This window comes from Salmo salar, chromosome 10 (genome assembly GCF_965601325.2).
Source record: "Salmo salar chromosome 10, fSalSal1, whole genome shotgun sequence".
Lineage (NCBI taxonomy): Eukaryota > Metazoa > Chordata > Actinopteri > Salmoniformes > Salmonidae > Salmo > Salmo salar.
In genome coordinates this window covers 89,208,930-89,230,914 of record NC_138300.1, presented here as the reverse complement: position 1 = coordinate 89,230,914, position 21,985 = coordinate 89,208,930, and the positions used below count along the sequence as shown (strand labels likewise).

Below are 21,985 nucleotides of genomic sequence, written 5' to 3'. Positions count from 1 at the left end.
ACAAGTGCTCAGTATATGTTAGAACTCCTTCAAGACTGTTGGAAAAGCATTCCAGGTGAAGCTGGTTGAGAGAATGCCAAGAGTGTGCAAAGCTGTCATCAAGGCAAAGGGTGATACTTTGAAGAATCTAAAATCTAAACTATATGTTTGTTTAACACTTTTTTGGTTACTACATGATTCCACATGTGCTGTTTCATAGTTTTGGCGTCTTCACTATTATTCTACAATGTAGAAAATAGTAAAAATAAAGAAAAACCTTTGAATGAGTCAGTGTGTCCAAACTTTTGACTGGTACTATATATATATATATATATATATATATATATATACTCTATATTTACAAAAGTATGTGGACACCCCTTCAAATGAGTGGATTTGGCTTTTTCAGCATACCTGTTGCTGACAGATATATAAAATCTAGCACACAACCATACAATCTCCATATACAAAACATTGGCAGTAGAATGGCCATTCGTGAAAAGCTCAGTGACTTTCAATGTGGCACCGTCATAGGATGCTGGAAAACAAGTCAGTTCGTCAAATTTCTGCCCTACTAGAGCTGCCCCGGTCAACTGTAAGTACTGTTATTGTGAATTGGATCAACAACGGCTCAGCCGCGAAGTGGTAGGCCACATAAGGTCACAGAATGGGACCGCAGAGTGCTGAAGAGCATGGGGCATAAAAAACATCTGTCCTCGGTTGCAATAATCCTTACCGAGTTCCAAATTGCCTCTGGAAGCAACTTCAGCACAATAACTGTTTTTCGGGTGCTTCATGAAATGGGTTTCCATGGCCGAGCAGCTGCACACAAGCCTAAGATCACCATACGTGATGCCAAGCATCGTCTGGAGTGGTGTAAAGCTTGCCGCCATTGGACTCTGGAGCAGTGGAAACGCCATCTCTGGAGTGATAAATCACGCTTCACCATCTGGCAGGCCGATGGATGAATCTGAGTTTGGCGGATGCCAGGAGAATGCTACCTGCCCCAATGCATAGTGCCAACTGTAAAGTTTGGTGGAGGAATAATGGTCTGGGGCTGTTTTTTGTGGTTCAGGCAGCTTAGTTCCAGTGAAGGGAAATCTTTACGCTACAGCATACAATGACATTCTAGATGATTTTGTGCATCCAACTTTGTGGCAACATGTCAATGCCCCAGTGCACAAAGCGAGGTCCATACATGAATGGTTTGTCAAGATCGGTGTGAAAGAACTTGACTGACCTGCACAGGGCCCTGACCTCAGCCCCATCGAACACCTTTGGGATGAATTGGAATGCCGACTGCGAGCCAGACGTAATCGCCCTACGTCAGTGCCCGACCTCACTAATGCTCTTGTGGCTGAATGGAAGTATTTGGGCTCCTGGAAGCATTTGGGCTCCCGAGTGGCGCAGTGGTCAAAGACACTGCATCTCAGTACAATAGGCGTCACTGCAGTACCAGGTTTGAATCCAGGCTGCATCACATCCGGCTGTGATTGGGAGTCCCATAGGGCAGCGCACAATTGGCCCAGCGTCGTCCGGGGGTAGGCCGTCATTGTAAATAAGAACTTGTCATTAACTGACTTGCCTAGTTAAATACAAACGTTTAAAAAGTCCCAGGAGAAATGTTACAACTTCTAATGGAAAGCCTTCTCAGAAGAGTGGAGGCTGTTATAGCAGCAAACGTGCGACCAGCTCCTTAATAGCGATGACTTTGGAATGAGATGTTCGACGAGCATGTGTCCACATACTTTTGGTCAGGTAGTGCATGTTGAACAATATTCGGCAGAACCTCCCACTTGGTCAGCTGACCAGGAAGTGGGTGTTTCTTCGCGATCTACAGGAAGTTGAATAATCAGCTGATACTGGAGGTGTTTTGATGGAAGTTGCTGTTGTTTGTGGAGAGTTTTTATTCCTTCTCTTCAAATCATTATAAAGACACATCAAACGATAAAAGGAATTCTGTGAACTTTGAACTAATAGTGAGGTTTTGAATATTAGCTAAGTGACACGGTTGTAATTTCGATTCATAGCTGCCTGTATTGCTATTGAGTCCTCGATAATGAAGAAAATAGCAACGTAGCTGACGTTAGTCAACGCTTTGAGACGTTCTTTGTTTATGTTGTGCCAGACATAGCTGCAGTGTTTGGTTTCGTCTTTTTGAAGATCGTGTTATATTTGTTTATAATTGTGCGTGAATATCGATTACAATAACGTTACAGCGGAGCTAATGTTAACGATAGCTAGCTAGCATAACTACAAGTTACCGACAATTGTTGTCAAGCTGCTGAGTTGTCCTGTAGAGTCTGATCATAAGCGAGACAGCTGAGATGTTTAGATAGTGACGAGTGTGGAAAGACTTCAGTCTAGTTGTTCTGTGGTCGTCATTTGCGCATCACTCAGTCAGTCAGCTCATCTGCGACCTGTTGGTAGAACTAGCTAACGTACATGTCAGCCACCAACCTAAGTCTCAGTTGGCTTTGTGTGTAATTTAGCAAGTTGGTTGCGCAATTCCTATATGCTAGCTACTTGTCAGCAAGGATCACTTCAAAGTATGTTAACAGTAATCGCTCGTCGCTAAATATTTTGTCTTGGTCTCTGAGAACGTACAATTTGTCCCGCTGTCAATATATTTCATGGTGTTTTATGTAAAGCCGTATTGTTTATGAATTAAGTATTTATTGTGTTAACTTCATGTTGTATAGAAACAATAGGAGTGTTTAAGAAGAGGATTAGGCAGTCTAGTATTAAAGAAAGGTCCAGTTCAGGCACAGGCAGAGAACCTTGTTGAAAATCCTTCTCCCTACTTGCCAATGCTGGATCTGGAAGTTGTTCCTGAAAGATCTTTAGGAAATGAACAATGGGAATTCGCGTTAGGTAAGTGACTCCTGAAGAGACTATTGGGTATTTCTTCAACCTACCACACACCTCAACTAATATGCATGTCAGTTGTTTTTAATGTTTGTTTGTCATTTGTAAATGAGAACTAAAGCAATCTCTAATATATTGTCCATGTTCTTGTCACAGGGATGCCATTGGCCCAGGCCATTTCCATTTTACAGAAACACTGCCGCATCATCAAGAATGTCCAGGTTCTTTACAGTGAACAGGTAAGATACTAGTTAACTACTATTGTGTGTGATATAGGGTGTGGGCTGTCAGATTAATTTGACCGTTTTTTGATTGACTGTCCGTTGAAATTATATGTTATGTTTCTGTGCTTCTAGACGCCACTTAGTCATGACCTCATACTCAACTTGACTCAGGATGGAATTAAACTGCTGTTTGATGCCTGTAACCAGAGACTGAAGGTGAGGGAGACATGCTCTGGTTGATCATGGCATGGTCATGGCGCTACAGACAATAAGGCTGTCTATGTTGACTTATCAAGTCTCTCATTACTCATGTTTAGGTGATTGAAGTATACGACTTGAGCAAAGTTAAATTGAAATACTGGTGAGTGATCTCTAGTTCCTTGTTCTAATACCAGTGTGACTGGAGTTGTGTCATAGCAAATGTATACACTATATATACAAAAGTATGTGGACACCTCTTCAAATGAGTGGATTTGGCTATTTCAGCCATACCCGTTGCTGACAGGTGTATAAAATCGAGCACACAGCCTTGCAATCTCCATATACAAACATCGGCAGTAGAATGGCCTTACTGAAGAGCTCAGTGACTGTCAATGTGGCACCGTCATAGGATGCCACCTTTCCAACAATCAGTTTGTCAAATTTCTGCCCTAACAACACTGTAAGTGTTGTTAGAAAGGGTTTGTCAAGATTGGTGTGGAAGAACTTGACTGGCCTGCACAGAGCCCTGACCTCAACCCCATCAAACACCTTTGGGATGAGTTTGAATACCGACTGCGAGGCAAGCCTAATCACCTGACCTCACTAATGCTTTTGTGGCTGAATGAAAGCAAGTCCCCGCAGCAATGTTCCAACATCTAGTGGAAAGCCTTCCCAGAAGAGTGGACGCTGTTATAGCAGCAAAGGGTGGAACAACTCCATATTAATGCCCATGATTTTGCAATGAGATGTTCGACGAGCAGGTTTCCACATAGTTTTGGTCATGTAGTGTATCTGACAGTTTGTCAGACTGGAATAGTTTGTTGTAGTCCATGAGAATAACTTGTTTTGCAAATTGTTTCAGCTTATGTTGGATGTGGGATTTTGTGCTACTACATATACTGTAATAGTATCTACGCCTAAATTGTCATTGTCTTGCAGTGGAGTACATTTCAACACTCAGGCTATAGCACCCACCATAGAGCAGATTGATCAGTCCTTTGGCGCCACACACCCTGGAGGTAAGGGAAGATACAACTTTTAGTCTTATTGATAGTACTGTGGAATGCTGCAAGGCTTGTTGTGTTTGACCATGTTTTCCTCACTCCCCAGTATACAATGCTGCAGAGCAACTTTTCCACCTGAACTTTCGAGGACTCTCCTTCTCCTTCCAGCTTGACTCATGGAATGAAGCTCCCAAGTATGAGGTGAGACTATTACCTTACCCTGCTATATTTATCCCTAGTGTGCTGTTTTTCTGACTGGCTTTATGGTTAACCCTGTTTGACACAGCAACTGTCTTCCATAACTTTCTCTTCTTGTTCAAACCTTACTGGTTTCCCTCACTGATTTTCTGTGCTTTACTTTACCTGGCTGACAAACCCTAATAGACCTTGTTTACCAGATAAAGAACTTGTCTTTCTGTCTTAGAGTATTTGTCTTAGAAAATGATTTCTGTTAGCGATAATGAGAACCCCCGTGCCTATTTTCGACCCCTTGGCAATGAACAAATACATGTACATACTTCATTACCAATACAACATGAGTATTTGGTTTTGAAGCATTTGGTAATGCTGGAATACAAAACAAATTGGCCCCGAAAATTACTCAGTATGTCTTTTTTATGAAAATACATTGTTATAAAGCTGTTGATGTGTGTACTTGTATATCCATGTTTTGAATATGAGCTGTTGAAATGCACACGCCAATCTACTCCCAGTTGTTTTGCTTTGACAGCCTAACTTTGCCCATGGCTTGGCCTCCCTGCAGATTCCACACGGGGCCACAGTGAAACGGATGTACATCTACGCTGGGAACAACCTACAGGACACCAAGTAAGAACATAATGTATTCACAAGCACACCTGGAATAATGGTTGAGCATGGCAAGTTTATGGGGAGATGGAGGAAGCAGGTGGAGGATAGGGTGAAGGGAAAGATACTGTGTGTTTGGTGAGCTTGTTTACTCAGATGTAAATTATTCAACTAACACCACCATTTCCTTTGAATATGATTAGGTTTAAATCTGATGCATTTGAGTTATCTAAATACTTATTATTAAGTATTGAGAGAAAGACATGAATTTGTAATGACCTGACTATGACTCACTCTGTCGTTCCTCAGGGCCCCAGTGATGCCCCTTGCCTGTTTCCTTGGCAACGTTTATGCAGAGTGTGTGGATGTGCTGAGGGATGGGGTGGGGCCACTTGGTCTGAGACTTCGCCTCCTCACTGCAGGTACTTAGCAAGGGGACATTTGAACCCACTCGTGTCCCATGAGTACAACACCATCAGAACTGTGGAATTCAAGCTAAATCTGTTCAGGTTGGTATTCCTTTTGAGGCTTCCTGAGTACATGCCACTGAAGGGACTGGAGGAAGTAGGTATTTTCCTCCTCTAGCTCAATCAGTCCTCAATTCTAATTGGATGAGGCTACTCTTCTCTTCCTCCCTTTAATGAATGAATTCCTCCAGTACTGTTGTAATGGCTGTAATAGAGCCTCATGGTCTGGAGCTACAATATAATCCTTTCCTGCCAGTCCCTCAGGTCTATCACGTTCCATGCTCTCTTCAGTCCACACATTAGCCCGTTAATCTCGTCACCATATATCACCTCTGACATACCCCTCCCCTGGGGAAGCTGAGCTAAACAAATGACCTACTACACCCTTTATTAGAAGGGGAGGAGGGCTATCAAAATATGCCCTCATCAATCTCTGTGTTTAGACGTGTCTCCTTAGACCAGCTGTTTTGTTTGTCTCTGTGGTTTGATGTATGATATACAGTCCTAATGAAACATCTGAGAGGAAGATGTGCTCCAACAGTTTTGCAACACCAGGTCATATTAAGTTTGTATAATGAGTGGTCTTGTTCCTATCCTCCTCAGGGTGTGGGCCCGGGGTGATGGCTGATGCCAAGGTGCGTGCCGTGGAGAGGAACATTTACTTTGGAGACTCCTGTCAGGATGTGCTGAGCGCTCTGGGCTCGCCACACAAAGTATTCTACAAGTCCGAAGACAAGGTTTGGCCCTCCACTCTGCTTCCTGTCTCTTCCTTTCCCTTGACCTGCTCCTTTCAGCAGTTGATATGGTCCTCTATGTTGATAAACAAGCTCTCTTCATGTTTGGGTTTCCTGTTTCAGATGAAGATCCACTCTCCGTCACCTCACAAGCAGGTCCCGTCCAAATGCAATGACTACTTCTTCAACTACTTCACCCTGGGGGTGGTGGGTATTGGTGTTCCATGGGGGGTGGTTAGAGAGGGCTTGCCTTAATTATGTTGACATTAAAGCTCAATGTAGGATGTTGCTTGTTTCTTACCACTGTTTGATTGGTCCCTTTTTGTTTTTTTACCAGGACTTACTCTTTGATTCTAGCACACACCTGGTGAAGAAGTTTGTCCTTCATACTAACTTCCCCGGCCATTACAATTTCAACATGTAAGCCTCTCTCTGCTTCAGTTAAGACAGCTGGCACCTCATTGGTCCTTGGCTCAAGTATACCATTTTCAGACATATGATCCATTTGAATAAATGTTTTCCAGTAGAGCCAAAAGAGGCTATTAAACTCCTTAGTGGTGAAGTGATTTAGTCACAGGAGTGCTGTTCACTACACTCAGTAACATGTAACTGTCTCAACACCAGATATCATCGATGCGATTTCAAGATTCCACTTGTCATCAAGAAAGGTGAGTTTTCTAATCAGCATTTTTATTGTATTTGGTGAACTCTGCCTGTCTCCTCACGTATCCCTGTCTGTCTTTCAGAAGGTGCTGCCGCTCAGAGGGAGGACTGCACCCTCACTACCTACAGCAAGGTCAGACATGCCTACACTGCTCAGTCTTTGCCTAGCTCACTCAAGAGTAGTGAAAAGAGCAACTATGGGTGAATGTTATAGCTACTTCAGACGAGGTTTGTGTTCTTCTGACTGACTATGGTTGATTCTCCCGTAGTGGGATCAGATTCAGGAGCTGCTTGGACACCCCATGGAGAAGCCTGTCGTGCTCCACAGGTAAGAGATGTCTGGATTATAATTTACATGACTTCTGTCAGTTGAAACCTTTTCACTGGACATCTGACTGCTGGCCCTGCAGTTAACAAAAAGGTGTGAAAAACGATGTGTTTCACAGGTCATCCTCGGCAAATAACACCAATCCCTTTGGCTCTACATTCTGTTTTGGACTACAGCGAATGATCTTTGAGGTAAGAACACTTGGTGTGTGGGTCGAGTGATGACGGTATTAGATTGAGAAGTACAAAGACCTGGATGTATGTAAACTATGTATGGTATGTGTCTGAACTGTGCTAACTTGTCGTCCCAGGTGATGCAGAACAACCACATAGCTTCAGTGACCCTGTACGGAGCCCCCAGACCCAGCAGCAGGGCCAGAGCCGAGGCCATCGGCCACTGAACAGCATCCCACTGCCGCCCCAGGCCCCAACTTATACCCGGCCTGAGGGCTGTCTCCCCACCGCTCCAGTCCGCTCCACACCAGCCCTGGGCTGATCAGCAGTGTACTCTCTGTCTCAGCCACTGCCATCTTCACACCAGAGAGGCCTGCTAGGAGCTCCTCTGGACCCATCTGCCCCTGTGTGACGGGCGCCTCATGCAGGGTCCTGCCTGGAGCCTTACAGCAGCCATCATCCCTTCTCCCTCTGACTCACCCTGTCCCAATGCTCTTCATCATCAGAACACTCGTTAGATGTGTTGACAGTGTACATTTGTATGCCTGCGAGCAGAAACAAATGCTCACTTGCTTACACAAATGAGCACCTGCGTGCATGCTGTAGTTTTTTTAAATTGACATTTTAATACATGATTAACATACATCAGAAACAGATACCAAAAGCCTGCCACAGACACCAAAACCATTTCAATCCTTTTTCCACTATATGTTCATGTTACCGATTTTAAAACACATGCATATGGATGCAGGCTCATCTGCAGCACTAACACATCATGTACATCAATTCATAGGCAGATATATGCACATACAGAAACAACCATGCATGCGCATCGACATAAACCAATGCATGCACAAACAATTGCATGAACATATTTCAATTTTTTTAAGATTACAAGCACAAACTGGCCACACCTTGGAGTGTCCTAGTGCTTTGCATGCTGTGAGGGGTACTGTCTTGGTACATGAACAAACACACACATACTGGCCCACACACACGCATTCATACACTCATTCATACACTCATGCCATGACCAAGTCCACAGCATAAGCCACCTCCTATTGCAAGGCGGTGAAGCACCAAATACATTTATAGTTTGTTTGTGTTTTTGCATGGAACGATAAAAACATTGGTTTTGACATTTGCACTAAGATACACCATATTTACTTGATTCTTGTCTCCTATCCACTGCGGATTGTGTATTTTGTTTCCATTAGTGATGACTGAGGAAAGGCTCCTGCTCCTCTGTCACCTGAATTGACTTTGTACAGAAAAGCCATGCTTCCTTCCTTCCAGATGTACACCATCTCCTCCAACGTCCACTGCTATACCACTGTCCTTTACAACCTTCCTCCCCATGCACTCTCATCATTGCTCCCTTTCTCCATCCATTTCACTTCACTTTTTCTATTCACAATAGATATCTAAATGAATCCAGCTAAACCCCTTAGATGTACTTCATCATTGCTGTCATTCATTATCATTTTTTTTTGTTAATATGCCAACATTTTAGCCAAAGATGTTTTAAGTTATTGTCATTTTAGTTGTCAACTTGACCTCTTGCCCAAAAGAGCAGACATTCCCTCCTAAAACAATATTTTTTTTATTGCAGGCCCCAGAACCATAATCTTGATCTCATCTTAGTACTTCTTGAATATATAATATTCTTTATAATTGCTTTGTGCTTTTTAATGCAGATCTTTTATCATTCAGTTTTTACTCTAACCAAGATGTCTCCTATATGTGTAGCAGGTAGATTTGGAACTATGTGCAGCAGTCTCTTCTGGTGTTCTGTGTTTGTACAGATTTGTAAATAGTGTGTCCTTTTCTTTTGGCTTGTCATTTTAAGATAATGGTACGATGTGGGCCTGAATTGTTTTAAGGTCAGAGCACACGCCAGACACTTCTATTACATAGGAATTCTGTTTGATGTCTCTCCCCCCCCCTAGTGGAGAGAACACTGTCTGGTGCTCCTAAACCCTGTTCCTGAATGGTTCATTCATCTCTATAGCTCCGCTTTAACCACTATTAGTACTAGAGACCGATGCTGAAGATAGGATAAATCAGAGACAAAGCTGGATAGGGAAGGTAGCCCTGTACACTCTGTTTAGAACCACCGGGTGTTTGTGGTCAGTCGCCCTGTTATAGTGGGTTGATCATGTACTGGTGCTAGAACAGAGGTATGTCGTGTTGTTGTTCTGTCACAGGTGGCTGGTTTGCCTGTCAGCCCCACTCAGACCAGCCCTCAGCTTTGCAGCGTGTGATGCAGGTGTATTACACGGGCATTGTTTATTCAGTTACATTGACTTGTTTCATGAGTTGCAATGAAAAAATCCTGTACTGCTGTTGATGTTGTTAAAATTGTATCCCTTGCTTTGTTCAAGTAGTATACAAAAAAAAGCTACAATTCTTTGTTAACGTTGTGCCTCATTTCCCACCAAGCCTGTCTTGACTTCTCTCTGTAAATGAAACTATTGAACAGCATTGAGTATGACTGAGCATGACAAGCTAACATGATCGACTAACTGTCACCCATAGGCCATCATTTCCCTCTTGCTCTAAAAAACATGACAAATTGTAGAATAAAGACTTGATGTACAGTGCAGGTCCTGAGCTCAGTCATGAAGGGCTAATCCTCATCTCTCAACAACCCCTGGTGTTCTGATTGGAAGATTTGCACAATACACAATACATTGTTTTGGTTTGTTCTAGTTGCTGGATACAGAAACATGTATATCACTGAACATCTCATAGCAAGACTATGGTTTTAACATCAGTCTGACCATCACCACCGGCCAACCCTTCATGACCTGAGCTACACACACTGGTTGTTGGGGTTCAATGCAATGCACTCCCGGCCTGGTACATTTGTTGCATCTGATATAACTCACTGTAGATGAGTTTGCATTTATATTAGCGAGCAAACAAATGCAACACAACCAATGTTGTGGTAACGTTACTGGAATGTTACTGCTGAGCATGAGCTGGGCTGTGTTTGCCCAATCTCAGGTGGACATGGATCTTGTTTTAAATGCCAAGAGAAAGTGAATGCTTCCTTTTCAGCTGTTGGCTTTGGCTGTTTTATTTCCTCTCAATTGATCCTATTTTTGCATTGGATTGAATTAATGACTGTAATTAAGACTAATTATAAATGGACAACTTGAGTTGAGTTTAATACTCATATTAATGCTATGTATTGTCTCCCTTTATATTGTATGTTTTATCCCCATTCCCCAAAGTAGTTATTTTTGGTGGTTTCAGTCAATTTAACCCAGTTCTGGAAATGGGAGTTATCCTTAATTCAAAATGTGAATCAAATTAATTGGAATCTGGTGTCATATTTTGGATAGCTTTACTTCTGTACAATAAAGAACATGTAGATCAACATTATCAAGCATGTCATAAAAAGCAATAACCGTTGCTACGGTGAATCAGAACGGTCTGCTTAAAGCTTGCACAATGCTCCTGAAAGATGCAAGAATGCTGTGATTAAGATGAGCTCCTCATAAAATCTACTGAAACTCAACATTTTGAATTTTATAAAACTGCTCATTCTGAATTTTGTTCATTTAAAAAAATCCTGTTACTGTGTGTACAAAAAGGATATGAAAATATTGATGTAATAAATATGACAAGAAAGGTCTTGAGCTGTATTTTTTCTTTTTAAAGAACAAAAAAAGCAGTACATGCACATGTTTCCCACCAGGGACAATTTCAGTGTTAACTGATTGCTTTACATTTTGATATCAACAGCATGTCGTCTACTTACAGCATTTGGACTACAGCTGGAGGTATAGCTGAACATAACACGTTTAAAAAGAAACAGCATGTAAGGATTCTAAGATTATCAGAAGTATTGTAAATGAAAGCACACCACCCTCCCCTGTTCAGGGTTTACTCTGGGCTTTGGTTTGTTGCTTGGCGATTGTCATCTTCAGTGTAGCTAATTGTGAACTAAAAAAGTAGGTGCTGTGCACATAACATTCATGAATATGTAAACTATACCTCTGTTGGAATGTTTCTAAGAAAGATTTCTGGAACTACACTGAACAAAAATATAAACGCAACATGTAAAGTGTTGGTCCCATGTTTCATGAGCTGAAATATAAGATCACAGAAATGTTCCATATGCAGAAAAAGCTTTTTCTCTAAAATGTTGTGCACAAATTTGTTTATATCCCTGTTAGTGAGCATTTCTCCTTTGCCAAGATAATCCATCCACCTGACAGGTGTGGCACATCAAGAAGCTGATTAAACAGCATGATCATTACACAGGTGCACCTTGTGCTGGTGCCAATAAAAGGCCAGTGTACAGTTTTGCCACACAACACAATGCCACAGATGTCTCAAGTTTTGAGGGAGCGCACAATTGGCATGTTGACTGCAGGAATGTCCACCAGAGCTGTTGCCAGATAATTGAATGTTCATTTCTCTACCATAAGCCGCCTCCAACGTTGTTTAAGAGAATTTGGTAGTACGTCCAACCGGCCTTACAATCGCAGACCACATGTATGGCGTTGTGTTGGCGAGTGGTTTGCTGATGTCAACATTGTGAGCAGAGTGCCCCATGGTGGCGATGGGGTTATGATATGGGCAGGCATAAGCAACGGACAACAAAAACAATTGCATTTTTATCAATGGCAATTTGAATGCAAAGATACCAGCAACTTCGCACAGCCATTGAAGAGGAGTGGGAAAACATTTCTTTGAAATTGTTGCATTTATATTTTTGTTCAGTATATATATAATGAGGTCCATTGGGGACTTCCTGCCACAGCTACAGTTGATGCATTGAGCTTTGTCTCCCTTCATTTCAGATTGAAATCTACCTACATGTATCATTTGATGTGTAATCGCACACAAATGGTGTGTTCGTAAATTCAATCTGGATTACCAGAGTGCACTCAGAGTGCGCTCTGGGTGTTTGTAAATTCAGAGCGTTGTCAGATTGTCCGTTCGTAAATTCAGAGTGTTGCGCTTCAGAGCTTGCTAGCTACTTCCAGACACAAATTAGAGAACACCTCACTCTAACCATTTTACTCGCACTAGCAGAGCTGGTTAGGCTGTTTAAATGTTATCCAGAGCGTTGGTGACTGTAACTGTGCTGCTGGAAACAATTGAATTACATTTTTTTGCCGACGTTTACTGACGCCGGCCATATTCAACGAGTGTTGAGTGTTCGTAAATTCATCAGTTATTCTGCGCTCTGACACACTCAGACAAGAGTGCTCTGAAATCGGAGTAGATAGCCAGAGTGACTTTACGAACGCACCCAAAGATTCTTAATTTACAGCGCTGTACTGTATATTCAACTGCACACAATCAACCTGGCACATGTTTCAATCTATATTGACCTTATTGAGGCTCTGTGCAATAAAATAAACAAAGTAAGTCATTCTGTACCTAAATGGAGCAGGGGTGTTTTTAAAACATTACCACCACAGTAAATTTACCAACTGGTTTTACATCCAGGACGTTTCCAAGAAAAAGATAAGAAAAAATACTGTTTCCTAGAGACAATGCACATTTACAACGGCTGTAAACTGTTAAGCAAAAACCACTGTATTACCTAAAAATAACTGTACCAAACATTCAATCACAGCTTCCACATCACAATGGCTCTTTCACAGTGTAGTCCCTCTAATCGACATAACACAAAGCCCTCAATGCTTTACAAACACTTTAACATCATAGTCCTGTTCCACTGTAGTCTCGGAGTCCGTCTGTCCTGTTGTCCCGAGTACCTTGCCCCTCCACTTAAAGGGCCATGGGGTGGGGGCCAGGTTACTGTGACAGCTCAGTTGGGGGTCATGCAGCAGGTTCCACATGAGCCAGATCTGTGGCACTGTCAGGCTGTGTACCACCATCAGCTCCCTGTAGAAACAAGGGTCAAACACCTGGAGGTGGGGAGCAGCAGAGGGACGCACAATGCCAAATGTACGGAAACCTTCATGGCGTGACGGTTTGACTCCGATTCTCTTTAAGCACATGCCTAAGAACACATCGTCGATGGGGAATAGTTCTACCTGCTGACAAGCTTCACTCAGCCGCCTGGCGGTGTGACCGGACATCACAAAGCCTCCCCCTCCTGCATATGACGGATACATCGTCTGGCCGTACACAAACTCAGGCACAAAGTACTTGCTGCTGCGCCGGCGGATGGGGCGGGCGTGGTGGATGATGTCACCCACAAAGAGGTCCTTGTCAGGCTTCTGACCCTTCAGCATCTGCAAAATGTTGTCTATATTCACGTAAACATCAGCATCACCTTTGAAGATAAACTGGACATTGGAGCAGCTGTCATTCACCCACTGGAGGAAGTGGGTCTCTTTAAGTGTCAAATTGAAAAATGTGTCATCAAAGTCCCAGAGGAGAATGTCCCCAAAGGTGTGGCTCTCATAGGCAAGGAGCCGGTCCCATAAAGGCAGGGCTGTCTTGTTCCTGGGTACCCCAAGGAGGAATACAGTCTTCACTGTCTGCAAATCCTGGAGAACACCCTCTCTTCCCCAGGTGTGCCGCACTACCTGCCTTCTTTCAAAGTCTGCTGCTACGGACTTGATAGTAATGAGCATGTAGAGCTCGCCTGAGCACTTCCCTGGCTGGTCTATCAGCAGTCTGAAGTCCCGGTTGTCCTTATCTCTTAGGTAACCCTCAAAGTCAAAAGGTGGTTGTGTGGGTAAAACAGGAGCAGCCTTTGTTGGAGCAACCTTCTTTGTCCCCTCATCTTTCTTTGACTTGGATCTAGATTTGGTCTTGGCCTTAGGTTTGGATTTAGACTGAAGTTTGGACTTCGGATGTGACCGAGGCTCAGACTGGCACTTTGTCTTATCTGGGTGCATAGAGGGGACTAGTTTAGTCACGTGGCTCTCTGGTAGAGCCCCTAGAAGAGCACGGGAGCTTGTAGAGCCCTGCTCTAAGTGCCAAGTGTCCCAGGTGGGAGTGAAGCATTGGTGGGCATACAACAGCAGACAGAGTAGCCCCAGCATGAGCAGGGTGCACAGAACATCTCCTTTTATGTGAATTCTCCTCATTGTGTCCTACTGAACCTATTTCCCTTCAAAGGCTGATTTCATTTACAACTCTTTTCCCATTAATTTGTATTTTCCTCTTCCTCAGGATCTCTGAGATCAGAAAGCTCCATACAGCATCCTGTGAAGAGTTCACAATACTGATCACCCATGCAAGAGCAATTCCCGAGAGGTTTTCTGGGGGACCCTGAGGTCCTGCTGGATAATGCTCCGTAACCCAACACTCTGCAGTCCTTATGTTTCTACTCCAGTATCTCAGAGGGGTTTTCCCTTTAGTCTGCAAAATTCATTCCATTCCATCTCTTCAGCAGGCTGTAATCCTAGATATGAAAATAAATCACGAGAATGACATTTTACACATACAAGGAAAATAACAAAATATATTTGACAAAGTTTTTGGTTGTTGTTACTTTTATATTTGCAGTTATAGTTTGTTCTTATTTTTCTTTGTCTTTATTATTCATAAATGATCTGAGGCGCCATTACAGGGATATCTGCAGTTCCAACCGTTCAAACTCATTTCCCCAAGTTTCCAGAACTAATGCAAGAATGTTCATACCTTTTCCTATAGCAGACACGCCCCCTCAAAGGAACAGAACAGATAATCTCCCAGTAGTCTACAGAAATTGACCACGGTTTCCAAGTTAGCGTTCAAATGACACCTCAGAAGCAAATGTTAAGCCAGACCAAAATGTTCCAAAAGATTTTGAAGAACGACTTCATTGCCACCCTCTCCTATAGGAGCTAACCCCAAATCTGGTCAATTCGGCTATTATGAGGGCGTGTCGGATCTTATGTAAACTCTACATAAGATTTCTAAATAGAAAATGATTTCTTGTGTGCATTAGAACATAGTGTTCGTAACTCAATGTCCCTATCTTAATCTCCTTCACAAATGTAACTATTTATTGGTTCACCATGCAGTTTATAATTTGCAAAAATGCATCATTTTTCGGACATGCATGCGTTAATAACTCAAAGGAAAACTTTTGTCGCATGTAAAAAAAGAAAAAGCCGACCATGACGCATTAGATTTACATATAATTGCCAGACTGTTGCATATTTGCATAATACAGGGAGCCCTATATTGAATGACAGCGTTTGTATTGTATCAGTATATGTGTACAAAGTATTCAATCTACGCATCAGCCATCATACTTACCACAACAGATGAAAGTCACCAAAGCAATTTATAGCGCCACTGCCAAACCCGGGAACATCTGGTTTCTGTATGAAAACTGCAGTCTCTGACAGTGCTGGGGTCCAACAAAAACGAAGTTTAAAATGGAGAGAAAAATACATGAGATGAATACAGACTTACATGGTGTATGGAGGGAGGCTCAGTAAGGTAAAGTAAACTTTTTGAAAAACGTGCAAAATTGGCAAGACAGCATTTTAACGGTATTCATTTCACTGGTCACGTGACACGTGTGGGAGTCGCTGGTCCAGCTGTGCGCCAGATGCCAGCGCAGCAACTGGAAGCGGACTCTCCAAGAATATGAAGGAAGGGGAAAGGGGGGAGCATAATGATCCGAACCTAGCAGACTTATTTTTTTGTCAGACACTTTGTAATTTTATCGTGGTGATTGATGTCCTTGCAATACAGCACCATATGCACTTCTAGCCCCTAGCTGTCTTAAATGGCTGCAATTTAGGAGCTGGATTCACTTAACAGCAATCTGGCTTGAGAGACATTGAAGACATTCATTCAACCAACAAGACTTGAATGAAAATACTACAATGAAAACAAAAAACAGACATATTAAGTTAAAAGACCATTTAATTTAGTTACATTTTCTGCACACACAAAGTTCCCTGTCTATTAACAATCTACAAAAAGTAAACGTGTATCACACTATGGTCCCATTTAACATTAAAGGAGTATAGATTTCTTTGGCTAGAAAACCACATTTACAACGTGACAGTTACTCCCACCCACTGACTCTTCTAAAACATCACTGCTGACAAATATGACATCGTGGGGTGCAGGAGAGGACTGTCTTTTCTTCAGGCCTTGCCACTAGTGAACTAGACTTTCTTCACACTTATAAAGCCTCCTCTCCTGGCTCCCCCCAGACTGGCTCCCCCCTCTCACACAGGGGGTACCCTCAGGAAGAGGCTGTGCCTGCTCTCATGATCTTGAACAGGGCATTGACGTTGTTTTTGATAGCGTCTCGGCAGGCTGTGATAACCTGATTCTTCGGCTTACCCACTGAGAGAGACAAATAGTAGTAGAGGTTAGGAAAGATCACTGATCACGCTTTCAACCCCTACTCACCTCTCAGTCTCCCTGCCCTCTGAATGGGCCTGGTTGACAGACTTAAGAGCATTGTGATCTGATCTTGTACTCATTGATCAGGTCTCTGTTCAGGTCATAGAGCTCAATGTAGAGCTTCTTCATGTTCCTCCTGTCATGCAAAAAGATGAAGGGATGAAAAGAAAAGCCAAGCAGAGAAATCATGGTGGTTGTTGTGGCGTCACTAACTTGTCCCCCATGAGTTGTGCGTCCTCTGCCCACTCCAGCATGTTACGGATGTGATTAGAATGATCTGCAATGGCCGCCATCAGCATTTGGTGGACAGAGAGATAGTCATCTACCTGTTCAAACAATAGGTAACTTTGCGTAACGGTATGTAACCCCGTTTCTCTGAAGGAGATGAGGAAGACATCTCACTATGGGACACGCCCTCTTTTGTGGGTCATTGGTTGAAACCAATCATGCCTAACAGAGAAATCAGAGCTTTATGGGTGTATGCCCCGTGTGTCTATATAACACCCTTCACTGCTCTGGTTTCCTTAAGAACTACCTCTTACAAGAGGGGCAATCTGGTGAGATCTCCTTCAGAGAACCGGGGTTACATACCGTAACCCAAAGTTTTCTTTCAGTCGACTCGGTTGGACATTTCACTACAGGACACTTGCAAAGCTCCCCGATTGCCAATAGTACCTTTGCTGAGAAGCCTGTTGTGGTACATGGTAATGTACCTGATCCATCCTACTCAGCTCCAGTCCAAGGACTCTGTGCGTCAGGGAGGGCGCAGTAACGTCCATGCAATAGAACCTGACAAAGGTGTGAGAGGAAGCCTAACTAGCCGCAGAAATCTCCAAGACGGAGATGTCTCTATACAGTGCCCATGACGTGGCAATTCCTCAAGTGAAATGTGCTCGGACACCCAGGGGAGACTGCAATCCCAGACAACTGTACACCTTGGCGATAGCCTCCACTACACAATGGGTGAGGCATTGTTTGGACAAAGCCCGACCACGGATGTATCATAGCCTTGGGGTAGTCTGGGGGGAAACTGAGTGCATGAAGGATGAACCGAGAGCACATGAAGGTCACTAACACACTTGGCCATAGCCAAGGCGAGCAACTGGGCTGTCTTATAAGACAGAGTCTTAAGATCCACTGTCTCCACGGATTCAAAGTGATTGCCTGTAAGTTCATCCAGAACCAGTGCCAAATCCCATGATGAGGAAAGTGGCTTGGAGACCGGACAGAGATGGCGCACTCTGTACCGCCATGTAGATGGAGAGGAGGGCAGCAGCGTTCACGGAGCGCCCCACCTGAGATGCAGATTGGTAGATCCTCTCATACACGGACGCGGTGAAGCGGTCATTGGGATGAGCGAGCTTGGGGGCAGAGGAAGAGGAGCCAGGGATGGCTCCACGGGAGGCGGGCTGAGCCATCCCGATGACTCCATGCTGTGCATATCCAAATAGGGGTAGCCAGTCACAGGAGAAGGTGACTTGAGTGGCACACCCAGGAAGATTCCAACAACGCCAGACAGTCTAGGAAGGCTGGTACACGCTGTCGGACGGATGTAGAATTACTCTGAGAGGAGATTCCATCCATCCTAGTCTTCTTGGAAGGTGTGGGAGGCGTTGAATACTCAACATGAAGTTTGGTTGCAGTGCATCTGATTGCCTCGAAGAAGTGGAGGTCAATTATTGACTCCTGTCCTACCTCTGCAGTCTGGCTGGGTAGCACAAACTGAGCAGAGGGGAGAAATTATTCAGGGGCGTAATCCATCTCCTGGTTAGAAAGGCCGCTGCCTGATGCGGCAAGAGACATGCTGTCGTCCTCACTTACGGATTCGTCAGAATTAAGGTCCGAATCAGATGGAGGGGATGCCTGAGTAGCTTCTCCCTCCTCAGGGACTTCATTGTCAACAGAGTCATCTTCGAGCAAGGACGAGGCCTGGGCAATACTTTCCATGTACTTGGCTCTACGTCTTAGGCCACCGGAGCCCATCTGAGCGCAATGCACACAACTAGTGGGGTCAACGAGAGCCTCCATGGCGTGTTCAACGCCTAGGCAAGTATTACAGAGTGGATAGGAATCTGTCCCAGACATGTAATGCCCGCAATTGTAATGCCCGCAATCTTCACCTGAGTGACGATAGCCAGCTAGCCGAGCCGTCACGTGAGATACCAAGTGCCAACTCGGTGTGTAAACTAAATAACTCGAGGTAGAATGAACGGCTGGGCTATTATTCACAGGGGAAGGTAAAAGGGATGGTGCTTCAATGGTGGGGTAACACACTGAAGAAACAGCACCGCTCGTGCTAGCCAAACAAACCGAATGGGGGTTTAGCCCAAAGGATTCTAGCTAAAACACAAGTGGAGCCGTTAGCACACTACACAGCCAAGACATTCAAAAGTTCAGCTAGCTCCGAACGGTGGAATCCGACAGAGAGCTAGAGACCCCAGGTATAAGTAGCTTAAATTTGTGGGAACCTGCTATTAGCGGGATGCTAAAGCAGTGGAGCTAGCTAGCTAACAAGGCCAGGTAACAGATGTACTGTAGCTAGCCAACAACAAAAAGTGCTGCTAACAAGCTAACTGAGGTATCTTCACTCTGTAAAGTGAAGCTGAAGATTTCAGAGTTCCTGAAAATTGAAAATAAGCCACTCAATGCTCCATGGTGGGGTGGTAACCCACCAGGAAAGAAAAGTTAAGTTGAGAGCTAGTTTTCTGAAGAATGCTGCTTAATGAGCTAGTACCCAAATAGACTTGTGAAGATGCAAAGAAATAGGAAACCAGAGCAGTGCAGGGTGTTATATAGACACGCGGGGCATACACCCACAAAGCTCTGATTGGCCTGTTAGGTTTGATTGAATAAGGCTTCAACCAATGACCCGTAAAAGAGGGCGTGTCCCATAGTGAGACGTCGAACCGAGTCGACTGAAAGAGAACATAGAAATGTTAGGCCCACTACACAAAAATAAAGCGATATCAAAAGTGTTGTGAGGTTGGTAATGAGAGAAATGCTATTGGTGTGAAGGTTGAGGTGGGTAGTGTGGGAAGTGTGTTGTTCACCTCAGTCATGGTGGTCCTCAGCTTCCCAAAGTACGTGGGGAAGTCTGCCTCTGCCTGTAGGTCTATGTCGTCTGTGATTAGTGTGATCTGATTGGAAAGCAAAGAACCACTGAAGGGGCCATTTTGAAATACTACAGATCTCCTGTGCACGAAGATGTGTGTTAACACATGTAGACATACCTCTGCCCACGGCGCAGAAAGTTGAACATCACAACTGGGGTATCAATGCCCTCTGGTAGAAGGAAGATCTGGTTCAGCCACATGACGACATAAAGACGAGAATACAGATTTTCTGTAATAACAGTTAACATTACTATGAAGCACAATGCCAGAGGGGCTTGGGAGAGTCTGTAGAGGAGCGTGACAGCACATGGAAGTGTGTGTGTAAGTTAGAGTAAGAGAGAGAGAGATACAAAGAATGAATGTGCTTACTCTCTGTGGCCTGGCGAAGGTGACTTTCCCAGTAGGTTGAGATACATCAGGATCAACATTAAGATCATACACGGAGAAGCCAGGCAGCCGACGCAGCTGACGCGTGATCTCAAAGACGTGGAACTGAACGCTGGAGGAAAGAGAAGAGAAAGAATAAGCACATTCAAATTACAAAATTATTTATTGTTGTCATTAGACAGAGCTAAAGTACTGCTAAACTTACAAAGTTGGAAAGTAATTGATAGTCAAAATCAATGATTGGTTGTTTTAAAGTGTGAATTTCACTGGCAAATCACTTCACTAACACATCTATGCAAAGGACTCAGCTGTCTCTTTCATAATTAAAATATGTGTACCTGCTCTTGCCGCCAACAAAAGCTTTGACGTGTAGATCCACAAGGATATCTTTCGGAGGAATGATGGGAACACGGATACAACCAGACCAATTCTGGGCACTGGGGTGTACCACATGACTTTCACCCTCGAAAATTCCCTCAGCAAAAATCAGCACAGCTCTAATGATGGTCTCTGTAGGGGGAAATCCAAGAGGACAGTACTCAGCCCACTCAGTTACCACAGCAAGCCACATGAGGCTGCACATTCTGGATTATAGGATGTTGAGTGGAGAGAGTGATTGGGTTCAATGTGGGACAGGCTGAAGTTTGGTCAGCATGGTGAGTTTCTGTGCGGTTTTAGGGCTGTGTAAGTGAGCTGCTTACTGTGTTTTGATGACAGTGCATGAATGTGTTAGTGGTTAGTAGGGAGGGTATCTGTTTGGGGTGATGGTGTTTACCATTGGGCGTGGAGATGCTGAGCTCTATGTGTGCCCTCTGGGACTCCGTGGCAGCTCTGACAGATGGCAGTCTAGAGCTGGGTATTGGCTGGTATCACCCCCATCTGGGTATCACCTTCTGAAGTCCCTGGGACAGCCTGCTACCAGAGACACAAGACACACAGTCCTTTACACTAAGGTACAAACACTATGCGTGTGTATGTTTGTACATAGAGTGGGAGGATCAATGTTCTCCTCAGAGTACAGTAACTGATAGGTCTGGGAATGTTTGTCTGAGGTGTGGGTGTTTGATTGTACATGTGGGCTTAATCATTTTCTTCTAATATTAGTTACTTCAGAGAGTTTCAGTGTGTATATATCCATGTAAACGTGTGTTTGGTTGTAGCTTTATCCTCATAGTTGATTCTGTGAAAGTGTTTGTCAGTGTCTGTTCTTAGTAGGGCTGTCCCCGACTAAAAAAAATGTTGGTCGACAGAGATTCGATTGGTCGAAATGTTAAAACATATATAGACACACCCTATGTTTGAATAAAATCAACTATATATAGACTACTGAGCCTGTCTGATGCTTAAAGCACTGCAATTAAAAATGAAGACATAAAATGACTAAAGAGGGAGCCAGAGATCAATATCACCTAACCAGAACAGTTTCATTTCATTTATAGTAAATCAATATCATGTGGTTTATCAAAATTCTATGAAAATGATACAAATCTATAAGTAACTTCTATTGCCAATATGTAAAAGTAGCCTACATAAAGCCAACAAATAAAAACATTGCAGCCCGGAGGTAGAAAATATCCTGATAAAAATAAATATCCTATGAATCACATTGGCTACGCATGGCCTGTCTGCAAGGAACTTGACACATTGTGTCAACTATTAACTTGATCCAGCATGAGGCTAACAAACTTGCAACATTGTATAAAATATTCTGGGCCCTCAGAGTTTCCTGCTCCAGTG

The 21,985-nt window shown here is 43.6% G+C and overlaps 2 protein-coding genes across 6 annotated transcripts; one reads left to right on the top strand and one right to left on the bottom strand.

Annotated features, from left to right (window-relative positions):
- Positions 1 to 1,808: 1,808 nt before the first annotated feature.
- On the top strand, positions 1,809 to 11,091 carry LOC106560845 (phagosome assembly factor 1). 4 transcript variants are annotated; one of them, XM_014124211.3, is made up of 16 exons: positions 1,809 to 2,853; positions 3,004 to 3,086; positions 3,204 to 3,287; positions 3,389 to 3,432; positions 4,212 to 4,291; positions 4,383 to 4,477; positions 5,007 to 5,104; positions 5,393 to 5,505; positions 6,154 to 6,287; positions 6,408 to 6,440; positions 6,622 to 6,704; positions 6,909 to 6,952; positions 7,031 to 7,080; positions 7,217 to 7,275; positions 7,394 to 7,466; positions 7,586 to 11,091. In XM_014124211.3, exons 1-16 carry the CDS (start codon positions 2,790 to 2,792, stop codon positions 7,673 to 7,675), a joined length of 1,227 nt encoding a protein of 408 aa, XP_013979686.1. In that variant the 5' UTR covers positions 1,809 to 2,789; the 3' UTR covers positions 7,676 to 11,091. The 4 variants fall into 4 exon arrangements, with proteins under 4 accessions (XP_013979686.1, XP_045544142.1, XP_013979685.1 ...); XM_045688186.2 differs by having other exon boundaries at positions 6,408 to 6,491; positions 7,034 to 7,080; XM_014124210.3 differs by having other exon boundaries at positions 1,810 to 2,853; positions 5,040 to 5,104; positions 6,408 to 6,491.
- Positions 11,092 to 21,041, bottom strand: b3gnt9 (UDP-GlcNAc:betaGal beta-1,3-N-acetylglucosaminyltransferase 9). Of its 2 annotated transcripts, none has more exons than XM_045688188.2 (6): positions 21,024 to 21,041; positions 20,587 to 20,758; positions 20,231 to 20,360; positions 19,979 to 20,046; positions 15,639 to 19,885; positions 11,092 to 14,796 (listed from the first exon to the last, which is right to left on the bottom strand). In XM_045688188.2, the coding sequence occupies exon 6, from the start codon at positions 14,477 to 14,479 to the stop codon at positions 13,112 to 13,114; it is 1,368 nt and encodes a 455-aa protein (XP_045544144.2). In that variant the 5' UTR covers positions 14,480 to 14,796; positions 15,639 to 19,885; positions 19,979 to 20,046; positions 20,231 to 20,360; positions 20,587 to 20,758; positions 21,024 to 21,041; the 3' UTR covers positions 11,092 to 13,111. The 2 variants fall into 2 exon arrangements, with proteins under 2 accessions (XP_045544144.2, XP_082813346.1); XM_082957220.1 differs by having other exon boundaries at positions 19,979 to 20,030.
- Positions 21,042 to 21,985: the final 944 nt, after the last annotated feature.